At 44.5% G+C, this 12,171-nt stretch overlaps 1 protein-coding gene across 3 annotated transcripts in view; it reads right to left on the bottom strand.

Moving 5' to 3' along the window:
• Window positions 1-12,171, bottom strand: part of TMTC1 (transmembrane O-mannosyltransferase targeting cadherins 1) — a 232,675-nt gene that overhangs the window by 195,133 nt on the left and 25,371 nt on the right. For 2 of the 3 annotated variants that reach the window (XM_053252491.1, XM_053252493.1), the window contains exons 4-5: window positions 8,631-8,807; window positions 4,683-4,889 (exon numbers count right to left, since the gene is read on the bottom strand). In XM_053252491.1, the coding sequence (XP_053108466.1) occupies window positions 4,683-4,889; window positions 8,631-8,807 (384 nt within the window). The remainder of the gene's footprint in view (window positions 1-4,682; window positions 4,890-8,630; window positions 8,808-12,171) is intronic. The other variant, XM_053252492.1, reaches the window with a different exon arrangement.

Raw genomic sequence — 12,171 nt, 5'->3', positions numbered from 1 at the left:
GAAATGTCTCCAGGTGATCAGATAGGGAAGGTTTTCATAAACTGTCCCCCCGCTTTTAGATTAGAAAAATGTCTGACACATGTACATATGGGCAGATGAGCTAGTACACCTTTTTACAGGCTACTAATTTTTGTGGACCTATCAGCAAAGTTGCCTTAAGACACATTTATAAATCATTAATAGCAATAGCAATAGCAATAGCACTTACATTTATATACCGCTCTATAGCCGAAGCTCTCTAAGCGGTTTACAATGATTTAGCATATTGCCCCCAACATTCTGGGTACTCATTTTACCTACCTCGGAAGGATGGAAGGCTGAGTCAACCTTGAGCCCCTGGTCAGGATCGAACTTGTAACCTTCTGGTTACAGGGCGGCAGTTTTACCACTGCGCCACCAGGGGCTCTGGTGTTAATGCCTTGCCTCTTCAGAGTACTTTCTCACATCATATTCACTGATCTCACACTGGAGATCCTAGACCTGTAATTGTGGTGTGCAGATGAACAAAACACACTACAAGAGGATACTTGCATACTTAAGCAAGTTATCTGGAAATCAAGTATGCTTACACTCAGAATATTATCCACATTTATGATGTGCTGGCTTAGATGGCTTTAGAGGATTAGACACAGGCTATGATGGCTTTGAGAGATGGTGGTTATATGGGACTACCAGCATCAGAGGCAGAATGCCTCTGAATACCAGTTGCTGAACAGGCATCAAGCAGGGAAGGGCTTCATATCCTCCTTGCAGGCTCCCTGGAAGCACCCAATTGGCCAGTGACCAAGATGCTGGGTTAGGCAGACCTTTAGTCTGAACCAGCAGAGCTCTTATGTTCTTAATAAGACCACAAACTCCCTGGCTGACATCCAGAACAACAGCGTGCTTGCGGAATGAGCAAATTTTCAATAGTGCAAGAAATTAGTTTAGTTGCACTAAAAAGGGGGAACTGCACTGTTAATAACAACAACAACAACAACAACAACTGCACTATAGTGCACTCACACAAGAGTTCCCATTAAAACAAATGAGGTGTGCTACAACCTTGCAGTAATGCAGCACTGGACTGGAGCATACTAGTTAGTTAGGTGACACAAGTTAGTCCAACTAGCTAGTGCAAGAGTTTTACACTAGCCCAATATCCTCCCACAAGTGCTCCGTTGCTTTGGATATCAGTCCGTTTCAAACTAGTGGGCAATGTTTTCCCCCAACTGGACCATCACAATCAGACCTTCCACCACCATTGCCTCTCCCACCCCCGCCCCTTTTGTCTAAGAGTAGGGCTTTGGGGGAGAGCTACAAATGTTATGTGACATCTCAAGCTTGGGAAAGGCGGAATAAAAACGGTCTTAAAAATAAATATATGTTAACTTCTTGAAAGACAGAAAAGGTAAGAGCAAGTTATTAGCTTCACGTTAAATTAAAATGTCAAAGAGGAGATCAAGTGCACTCACCGTGCTGTGCAGAACTTAAACTATAAAATGATAACTGGAAAGGTTGTAAAAAGGAGAGATTTGTAAAGTAGCGAAATGGTAGTTAAACTACTTGGCTCTCCCCTTTAATTCTCATTAGGAAACTATGCTTCCATACACCACTTAACTAGGGAGTTGTTCTCTATAAAGCTGTCAGTCTTCTGAAGTGTAGCAAATAATTTTCGTTTACTTTTGTAAAGTGAAGTGTTTCTAAAGGTGCTTAACTGAGTTAAAGAAGCCCTGTGCAAAAATTGCTGGATGGCCACCAGTCTCAGCCTAATTATGTGCTCTCTTCCACTGCACAGCCCAGGATTTGGGGCTTGTCCGTAAAGTGCTAGCATTTCACATGAAGGCAATTTGAGATGTGGAGAAACATTTTTAAAATGCAGCACTCCCCATTCCTACCTGCATTGTGAGGCTGGGCTGGGCCAGAATTTCCCTTTTTTCAATACCCCATTTGGTGGCAGCAAAAATGGAGGGGAGCATTTTGAAGGTTTTTCAGGAGCTGGGGGTGCAACATTTGAGGGGGCACGGAACCAGTGGTGGCAGCACTCCTCCAGGCAGACACCAGATGGTGGTCATCATCATCATCATCTCCTCCCCAAATTCCCATTTTGATAGAGAGAATCGCGTATGGTACAGAAGACATCATACTGGACATTGATATATCAGTAAATTGCTATGCAGACAAATACATGGGATTATTTCCTTTTTAGCCTACTTTCCAGTAGGCTTATCAGATCACCCAGAAATCCGTGTGTGTGTGTGTGTGTATGTCCGTGTGTGTGGCCCCGCACCCCCATCAACTTCGCAATGCCTGGACCATTATGAACCAAATCAGATACAGTTATAGAGGCATATAGGGACATCTCAATGGTGCTATTTGTAATGACGTCATCCATTCCAATCCAAGATGGCAGATGCATAAATGTTTGAAGTGCAAGAGAGTTAACTTGTGGACCACCTAACTGATTAGGCCCAAATTTAGTTGTAGGGAAACACAGCGACACCTCAAAATGCATAGTTTCTGATGGTGCCATACACCCCAATTCAAGATGGTGGACATATGAATGTTTGAGGTTCAAGTGAACTAATTGTGAACTACCTAACCGATCTAGACCAAATTTAGTTCAGCTGTAGAGATATGAAAAGACAGTAGGCCAATTAGTTCTTACCAGAACAACTTGTTTGATATTCTGATCCGCCTAGCTCAGGACTGCACAACTTTCGCCCGCCAGTTGGGTTTGGACTACAACTCCCATTATTCCCAGGCACTATGGCCAATAGAAGTTGCAGAAGTTGTGCAGCCTGGGCCTAGCTGGGCTTGACTGGATTTCTCCTTAGTAGACAGCGTGTCTGCTTTCTTATTTTGCTCACTAGAGAAGGAGGCTCTTATATAAAAATAGCCATGCTGGATCAGGCCCAAGGCCTCTAGTCCAGCATCCTGTTTCACACAGTGGCCCACCAGATGCCTCTAAGAAGCCCTTGTTTTGTTTTTAAAAAGCATTAAGAATTTTTTTTTAAAAACCCACCAGGTTAAGAATCTGTATATTCTGGCAAGTACCAACAGCCTATTCAGAAATAGATTGCTGCAAAACTAAATGAACGCAACTATGGGGTTGTTTGCATCACCATGGTCTGAACATTATTCACATCAAAATACTCCTATGAGAAGAATCATCCTGTTGCAACCATATTTTACCTTGTATACTTGCAACACAAACCATTTAGGAAAATTAATGCTGGTGGTGGCTATGTTTTTTGATGATTAGCCAGATCATAGGAACATAGGAAGCTGCCATATACTGAGTCAGACCATTGGTCTAGCTAGCTCAGTATTGTCTTCACAGATTAGCAGTGGCTTCTCCAAGGTTACAGGCAGGAATTCTCCCAGCCCTGTTTTGGAGATGACAGGGATGGAACTTGGAAGCTTCTGCTCTTCCCAGAGTGGCTCCATCCCCTAAGGGGAATATCTTACAGTGCTCACACATCAAGTCTCCCATTCATATGCAACCAGGGTGGACCCTGCTTAGCTAAGGGGACAAGTCATGCTTGCTACCACAAGTCCAGCTCTCCTCTTTGTGTACAGATCCTGTACACAATATCCTGATCCACAACTAAAATCACAAGAATCACTTGCCTAATCGTTAAATGCATCGAGAAAAAGATTGTCCAACACAGAAACATAACATCAGGAAACAAGCATATCCAATTAGTACCACTGTGCCCTATTAAGGAGGGATTAAAAGGGGATAATGGCTAATAAGACTTATTTAAAACTCAATTAAAAGCTGATGGGAGAACTTTAACAAGCAATACACATAAATCCTTCATAGTGCTGCTCTATCTACAGAGTGAAGTATATAGTTGGCTGACACACAGCTTTGGTTTCTGTTCCACTTGAAAGTCTCTATTTGGGTGGGAAGACCAGATGCACATTTGCTCACACAAAGACTGCATCGGGGAGGGGGGTCTTATTTGCCTAGTGTTGACCACCACCCAAATGGCCACATTCAACTGGAAACCAGATTTGCCAGTGACAGTGCACTTGACATCTCTTGACACAGGACCCAAGTCACTAAGCACTACAGTGCAACCTCTCCAATTTCACTGGAGCTCATGTAAACCCAACACAACAAGCTGAATAGCAGTAACACTCAATGGGTTGCATCCTGGGGCTTCAATAACAGAACAGCTCCTGGCCTTCTCAAATAAACTGACACATTAAGGAGCAATAAACTTATCATTCACACATTATGTTCAACATATGTATAATGTACAGTATACACACGTACAATCATTTATATCCAAGGTTCCCAACCTGTGGTACTCCAGATGTTGCTGAACTATAACTCCCATCATCCCCAGCTACAATTTATTGTGGCTGGAAATGATGAGAGTTGTAGTTCAGAAACATCTGGAGGACCACAGGTTGGGAACCCTTAATTATGCATGATATTAAATACATGTACAGCAGTACACTTCCTATCTGAACCCTGCATTTGAAGAATCCTGTAACCAGGTTCACATTTAAAATGAACACAGATACAGTAATTTACATGAACACATTTACATGTGTACAGACATCTGTACGCATGTTACATGTACAACGTAATGTCTGAACAGGGCTAATATGATAGAGAGATCTCTATTTACGAGAGGAAGAAAAGGACGCTAAGTAAGTTCTGAATAATTGCTTGAATACGGTACCTAAGTAGAGCCCACACAGTTTTGCTCAGGACAGAAAGGCTGCTGTGTTGCTGTTCTTCCGGGGAGGCAGGGTGGCAGGAGTTCCACGTTCCCTTGTGAGCAATGCGGTGCTTCCCGTTCTCCCTGCTGGATGACGGAAGCTGCAGCGGAGAGTGCAAGGGAGCAGTAGGCTGCCGTGCAGTCCTCTGATGCACACCTCCATTTTTTCTAATTAAAAGATAATTCAAAAGCTTATATCAGAAGATGGGTTTTCATTTCATTTTTATCCACACAGGTTCAGACAGTGGCTCATATTCCATGCTGGAGAATATCAGCACTAGGGACCCACTGGGGCTGCTCACAACATGGAAGCCATGCTGCAGATCTGCCCTGTTGTGCCAGGGCTATCCTTAGCGAGCCCTGGAGGGATGCAGGGCCTGGGGCAAATCAGCCAGTGTGGGATCCTCTTCCAGTTAATTCTGATGGGGGTTAAAACAGCAGGGCCCAGGTCGGTCACCCTGCTTGCTCTGTGTTGCGCAACTGTGTTGCACAACTGTGTTGCCCTGTGTGGCGCAACATTGCCAGGGCTGCCTTTCACACTGCGCAGCAGCCCAGCAGGTCCTGAAAGCCAATGTTTTGCTGCACGAAATGTCAGTCACCACTTTGGCCAACTGGGCCACCCCATACAATAAAGGTATGAATGCACCATGAGCACACATGTCTCCCTGCTCCCACCACGCCACTCCTTAATCTTGTGATAAAAGTGGTATTTGGGATGTGCGTAGAGGGGCAGTTTTAATGAACATGTTAAGGAGCAGTGAGCTGGGAGGAGATGTGCACACACACTTCTTTATCATGAGAGGCAGGCCAGTCAGGCAAACTATGATCTGAACCAGCCAACAAAGATGAGGTTAGCTACTGGTATTCAGTCTATGTATCACCAGTGTGAGAGGCAAGGCAAAAAAGGACCCACCCACACCACCAAAGGCTACTTTCCATACGATTTAAGGCAGGAGCACTCCTGCAATTCTCTCTTGGTAGCCAAAAAGCATAGGAAGCTGGCTTAGACCAAGTCAGACCATTGGTCCATCTAGCTTAGTACTGCCTACACACTGAGGTCATTCACACAACCGAAAACTGTGTTCTACCTGGGTTTGGGAACTGTGTGTACTCCCAATTTTTGATTGTGTGGAAGCAAGGTTAGAGGAAAACCTGGGTAGCTTTCTCTCCTACCTTGCTTCCACACAATCACTTCTACCCAGGTTTTCCTCTAACCTTGCTTCCACACAATCAAAAATTGGGAGTACACACAGTTCCCAAACCCAGGTAGAACACAGTTTTCGATTGTGTGAATGAAATCACAGACTGGCAGCAGCTCTCTAAGGTTTCAGACAAGAGTCTCTCCCAGCCCTACCTGGAGATGCCAGAAAATGAACCTGGGACCTTCTGCATGCAAACAGATGTTCTACCACTAAGCTATGGCTCCATCTCTTATAGGGAATATCTTACAGCGCTCACCCTTTCCAAATGGGAACCAAAGTGGATCCTGCTTGGCAGAGGGGGCAATTCATGCTCATTCCTGCAATATCAGCTCTCCTCCCTTAAGGAAGTAGTCACAGGAAGGCTTCAAGTATACATACACTTTCTAAAGAGGGTCATACCCTGATGTCCTCCCTCATGAGACCTATTTGGCTAAATCTATTTTAATCTTCAGAAGGCAAGCTATGGCCTTTTTCATTCTTTCTCGCATTTGGGAACTGAAGAAAATAAACTGGTGGAATCTTTGGCTCTCTTGCTGCTGTTATTTAAGAATGTATAAGACATCCAGCCAAACCAGAATAGTTGGATTTTTCATATAAACAATAATTCCAAAGAACTTTGTTCTTGGAGAAATAATAATGTTGCAGGCTCTCAAGCATCAAAAAGGGGGATGAATTGGAAACTCAGAACCAGGATTCCAAGAACTATTTTCACCTAAACTGGAAGTTCCCAATCTTGGGTCCCTAGATACTGCTGGACCACAACACCCTCCATACCCAGTCACAGTGGCCTTTAGCTGGGGAAGATGGGAGTTGTAGCCCAGCAACATCTGGTATTCTGATCTGCCTTGGAGACCCCAGGGTTGGAAACTCCTGACGTAAAGCACAGGTGAAGCATGGCTTTAATGCACATGTATGAGTGTCCCGGCTTTGAACAGAAAAATCACAGTACAAGATGCTTTTGAAACTTGCTTCACTTTCAGAAATGACTTGCTATCTGACATGAGGACAGGGGCTAAGGGCTGCCCTTTGGAAAACAGAAGCTCAGCATTCACCTGGAACTATTTGCAAGTCCTTTCAATCCTGGCCTGAGTAAATGTTATTGTAAGCCAGCATCTCTCTTGCTCTTTTAGGAAGAGGTGGGGGGGGGGATGTACAGACATAAAATACTGAGCATCATAAACTGCTACGCTCATGCTCAATAACAAGTTAGTAGGGATATAAATATGCATCACACCTGGACCATGCAGCCTCATTTCTGGAAGCTCTATTGTCCAGATGTAGCAGTGCTATAATGTTACTGAAGCAATGAAACACAATATTTAGCAGCCATCAGTGTGAAGAAACCATCTTAGAGAGGCAGAGAAAGAGAGAGAGGGAGAGAGAGAGGCAGGCTTGTGCTGAACAAGCCCAGACACAGACTATCTTTAGATAAGCAGGTCTTTAGCAATCATTTTGTGAACACTGAAAAATTGCAGCCTTCTAGACGGTGCTTGTAAGTGGTCAGTGTCTTCCGATATCATAAACTAAGACCCATTCATTCCTATGTGTTGTGTATATGTGATGCTTCCTAAAGAGATTTCCTCCCTAGATATAAAATCATGCAAGCATATTGTGTAATCGCACAATAAGACAGGCTACATGATTGCTAAGAGGGTACCTACCCAGCTTTGGGAGCTGCGCACACCACAATTTTTGATCGTCTGTTAGCAAACATCTAGGAAGGAGGAGAGAGGAGGGATAATGGTGTGAGGCAGGAGCTGGGTAGGATGGCTTTTCCTCCTACCTCATTAAAGTTCTAGGTACAAGTGCTGGGTAGGACGGTGGTATCTTACCCAGCTCCTGTCTCACCGATGATCACTCCCCACCTCACACACACTGCCTCCTCTCTAGCTGCTTGCTAACAGATAACTGAAAATTGAGAGTGTAAACAGCTCCAGAAGCTGAGCGGGCTGCTTTTCCTACCCTCTCTAGGATTGGGTGCACTGGCTTAATGGATTATCCATGCAATTGATAATAACTGGTTTGCAAATGATCCTGTGGACCAAGACATTGCAGAACCCACACAGGGCTCACAGGAACATCTACTACAGTGACTCTTACACTATGTTCAGCAGTTCACTTTCAGGTGACTTTCAAGACCACAATCAAAATATGAGGGGGAAGGGTACTTTTCAGAGCAAACAAGAAGAGGAAACCCTCTTCATCCTCTGCACTCCAATACAGCTATACTCAAGTGCACAAGGTGGAGGGTATTAAAAATGAAGGATGTGTCCTAGCAGAAACTTCCTAGGTGTTCTGCTCAGCTGTTATGCACAAAACCAGAATCAAAGAAGCCAACAAAGCAAGTACCATCAATATGCCAATATTCTTTTTTCTGGTCCCACAAGCTTCGCCTCTGCAGGCTGTACATGTTAATGCCACACACAATACTGCCTGTGGTATGGACAGGCAGTAGACTAGTATGCTGGGACATGCACCGGACGACCCCACCACACACACACTCTCTCTCTCTCTCTCTCTCTCTCTCTCACACACACACACACACACACCATTTTAGGCCATCAAGGCATCACAAATGACTAGCACAAGCATATGTGAGCACGCAGCTTAGCAAACATGCTAGCAAGCAAGGACATTTTCTGGGATTATTTGAAAGATGGAAATAGTCAAAACAATGGAATTTGTACGGAAATTGAATTTTACTTACAATTGGAGTCTATTTTGTGAAAGCAAGAAGCCATCATACACCAAGCAGACCCCAAACACGGTGATTCCAGTTTCCTTTACCAGCATTGCACAGGTCCCAAGAAATAAACTAAGCAGCAAAAAGGACAGAGAGGCAGTGGGAGGGAAATGTTCCCCAACATAAAGCTGATCCACACTCCTGTAAGGCAGAATGAGATCATGAGTAAGAAAAAATATACGTTTTCTTTCCATTTGCCTATTCAGCAGATTCCATTTTCATACATTATAAATCCCTTCTCTACCGTAACGTTAATAAGCAAGACTGTCCATATCACAAGTCAGACTAATCTTAAATTTGTTAAATTTGGCTTTTAATCACTGTAATCGTTTAATTGTTGTTTTAAAATGTTTTTAAATTGTTAACTGTTGTTATGTTGTTTTTAATTTGTTTTAGCTCTTTATTGTTTTAGTGGTTTGTTTTAATTTGTAAACAGCCCTGAGCCATTTTGGAAGGGCGGTTTATAAATCCAATAAATAAATAAATAAATAAATAAATAATCAACTGCTTCTTAAATAAGTGGAGTGGTAAGGCAGCAATAAGCATGGTCAAAATGAAGCAAATTGGAAAGGTGGATCAAGAGAGGAACCAGAAATAGGGCTACCATATTTTCAATCTGAAAAATGAGGACACCCTCCCATCACTTTTTTTTAAATTAGGAAGGAAGGAAGGAAGGAAGGAAGGAAGGAAGGAAGGAAGGAAGGAAGGAAGGAGGCTAGGTCTACCAACTGACTTAAATGGACAAGGTGGTGACAGTAGACCTGGTGACTAGAGCAATGGAGGCCAGGTTTACCCAGGGTCACCTGCGCGTGCGGTTGTAGACCTGGCCTCCCATGCCAGGAGTAGTCCCGGCTGCTGACACAAAAGTGGTCAGCTCCACCCGTTGGCTTTCTTTCCTGGACTGGTAGCCCTGGTCTCTGGGAAACGGTGGAGCTGACTGCTGGCTGGAAGGTATGCAGGTCTGCCCAGTAGCTTGCATGTGGGACTGGGCAAATACTGGACAGATTGCCTTTCATCAAAGGACATTCCTCTTTTTCATGGTAATGAGGACATGTTCAGGAGAGCCGAACAAAAGAAGCAATCCCAATGCATTTCAAGCTATGTGCTCTTCATCTGGGTAAAAGGACGAAGAAATAATATTGTTCCAAAAGACCATGAAGAACATGGAATTTTGTAATAAATATATATACTGTATTTTGCACCAATGCATTATTTTTTATCTGGCTAGAGTTATATAAGCAACATAAAACAGGTCCCTGCTCCTAAGAAGCTTACAGACAGATCAGGGCCATGGCATGGGGGAGGGAGAGTTTAACCCTCTGCCCTATCAGGATCTGGACTGGAACTGTCCCCACTCCCTGCAGCTGGTATTTGCCCTGGAAATTTTTGGATTCCCCCCCCCACACACACACACACACCCGGCAGGAAACTAGCAGTCATAGGGGCCTAACCCAGAACAGCAGTATATATGCAGTTGCTGAACAAAAATAAGCACATCTGCCCCAAGCACATGCTTAAAGCAAGGTCTAGTTGGACCCTAACAGGGCAAATTTCTGCATACTACCCACACCAAGTCAAGATGCAGCCAGGCTGTAGGGGACATAACCACTCCCCCCCAAAACCCATGTACCTTCTTCTAAAGGATGTTCATAGCCACTTTGACCCTCTTCTCTACTGTTTCTCTGGAGAGCACATGTTTGTTTTATTTTCAGACGGAAAATATTTTGATGGGGCTTTCCCCCCCAACCAATACTAGCCAAAAACCACAGAATTCCCCCATATATTAGGCAAGATTTAGAACCTTGACCAAAGATACAGTCATATTTGATGCTACAGTAAAAAGCTTTTAAAGAGGCATATTTACTCTGCATGCCATTAATCTTCACTGTTGTAACTGCCAGAAACCAAATATTTTAAGAGCATGCAAACTGTGATCCTTTACTTGCAGCACAGGAGAGGTTGCCAGGCATTCACAGTAATTACAAGACACAATTATTTATCCATGTAATAACCCTTACCTTCAATGGGATTAGATATTTCAGTATGGAGCCAATTCAACCACAGGCTCGAATGGACTCAGATGAGTCAAATGTCCGAGAATAACATGTGAAAGTCAATACACATAGGGAGCTCTGCTGACCCAAGGCTTTCCCAATCAAACGGAAGGGGGAGCTTTGTATGTGCAAAGGGATGCCTGCATGTGCGATTCTACGGACATGAACCCAAGAGGAACACCTGTGCAATAGCTCCGTGTACAACCCACCATGCACACAGAACTCACAATTGGGGGTGCTGTCTCTACAAAGCATTTTCCCCACATTCCCAGATTCTGAGCACAGCCAAGAGTACAGAGAATGTCCCAGGAAACAGCAGGTGCATAGGAAAACAGGAAGCTGCCATCTACTGAGCCATGCCATTGCTCCATCTAGCTCAATGTTGGGCATTCTGACTGGCAGCAGGTCTCCAGGCAGGAATTTTTCTCAGCCCCACTTGGAGACGCTGGGGATTGAACCTGGGGCCTTCTGCATGCTAAGCAGATATTCTACCACTGGGCTACACAGCCCCACCCTCAAACCTTTTGCTCCCTCTGTCCACTGTGGAAACTATCATACTTGGAAGCCTAACTGAACATTATGCGCAAAGTGGAACATAGTAAGCTGTCTTAAAGCGAGTCAGACCATTGGTCTATCTAGCTCAGTATTGCCTACACAGGTTGGCAGCAGCTTCTCCAAGGTTGCAGGCAGGAATCTCTACCAGCCCTCTCTGAAGATGCCAGGGTGGGAACTTGGAACCTTCTGCATGCAAGCATGCAGATGCTCTTCCCAGTGGCCCCATCCCCTAAAGGGAATATCTGGCAGTGCTCCCACATGTAGCCACTCATTCAAATGCAAAGCAGGGCAGACCCTGCTTAGCAAAGAGGACAATTCATGCTACCACCATCCCTAGTGTAAAGAAACCTTGATGGTCTTCCCGCCCTCCACCCCCCCCCAAGAGAAATGCTGTTTCAGGAGGTGGACAATTAGAAGCAAAGAGACAGCAAAGGCCTTAACCTTTTCTCTACCTGCTGCTTCCCTGGCTCCAGATCTCCCCCCACATGCTCTACTGTCTCCCATTCGCCCAAGGTTCCCAATGTTTAATTATCCCTACAAATACACATCTGGAATCCTGGAGGAACATAGGAAACTGCCATATACTGAGTCAGACCATTGGTCTATCTAGCTCAGTATTGTCTTCACAGACTGGCAGCGGCTTCTCCACGGTTGCAGGCAGGAATCTCTCTCAGCCCTATCTTGGAGAAGCCAGGGAGGGAACTTGGAAGCTTCTGCTCTTCCCAGAGCAGCTCCATCCCCTGAGGAGAATATCTTGCAGTGCTCACACATCAAGTCTCTCATTCATATGCAACCAGGGCAGACCCTGCTTAGCTATGGGGACAAGTCATGCTTGCTACCACAAAACCAGCTCTCCTCTCCTAAAGGAAGATCAGCTTAGGGAAGGAGCAATGTGA

The sequence above is a fragment of the Hemicordylus capensis genome, chromosome 5 (genome assembly GCF_027244095.1).
Source record: "Hemicordylus capensis ecotype Gifberg chromosome 5, rHemCap1.1.pri, whole genome shotgun sequence".
Classification (NCBI taxonomy): Eukaryota; Metazoa; Chordata; class Lepidosauria; order Squamata; family Cordylidae; genus Hemicordylus; species Hemicordylus capensis.
Note: the sequence above shows the minus strand (reverse complement) of the source record. Positions and strands in the feature narration are given on the sequence as shown.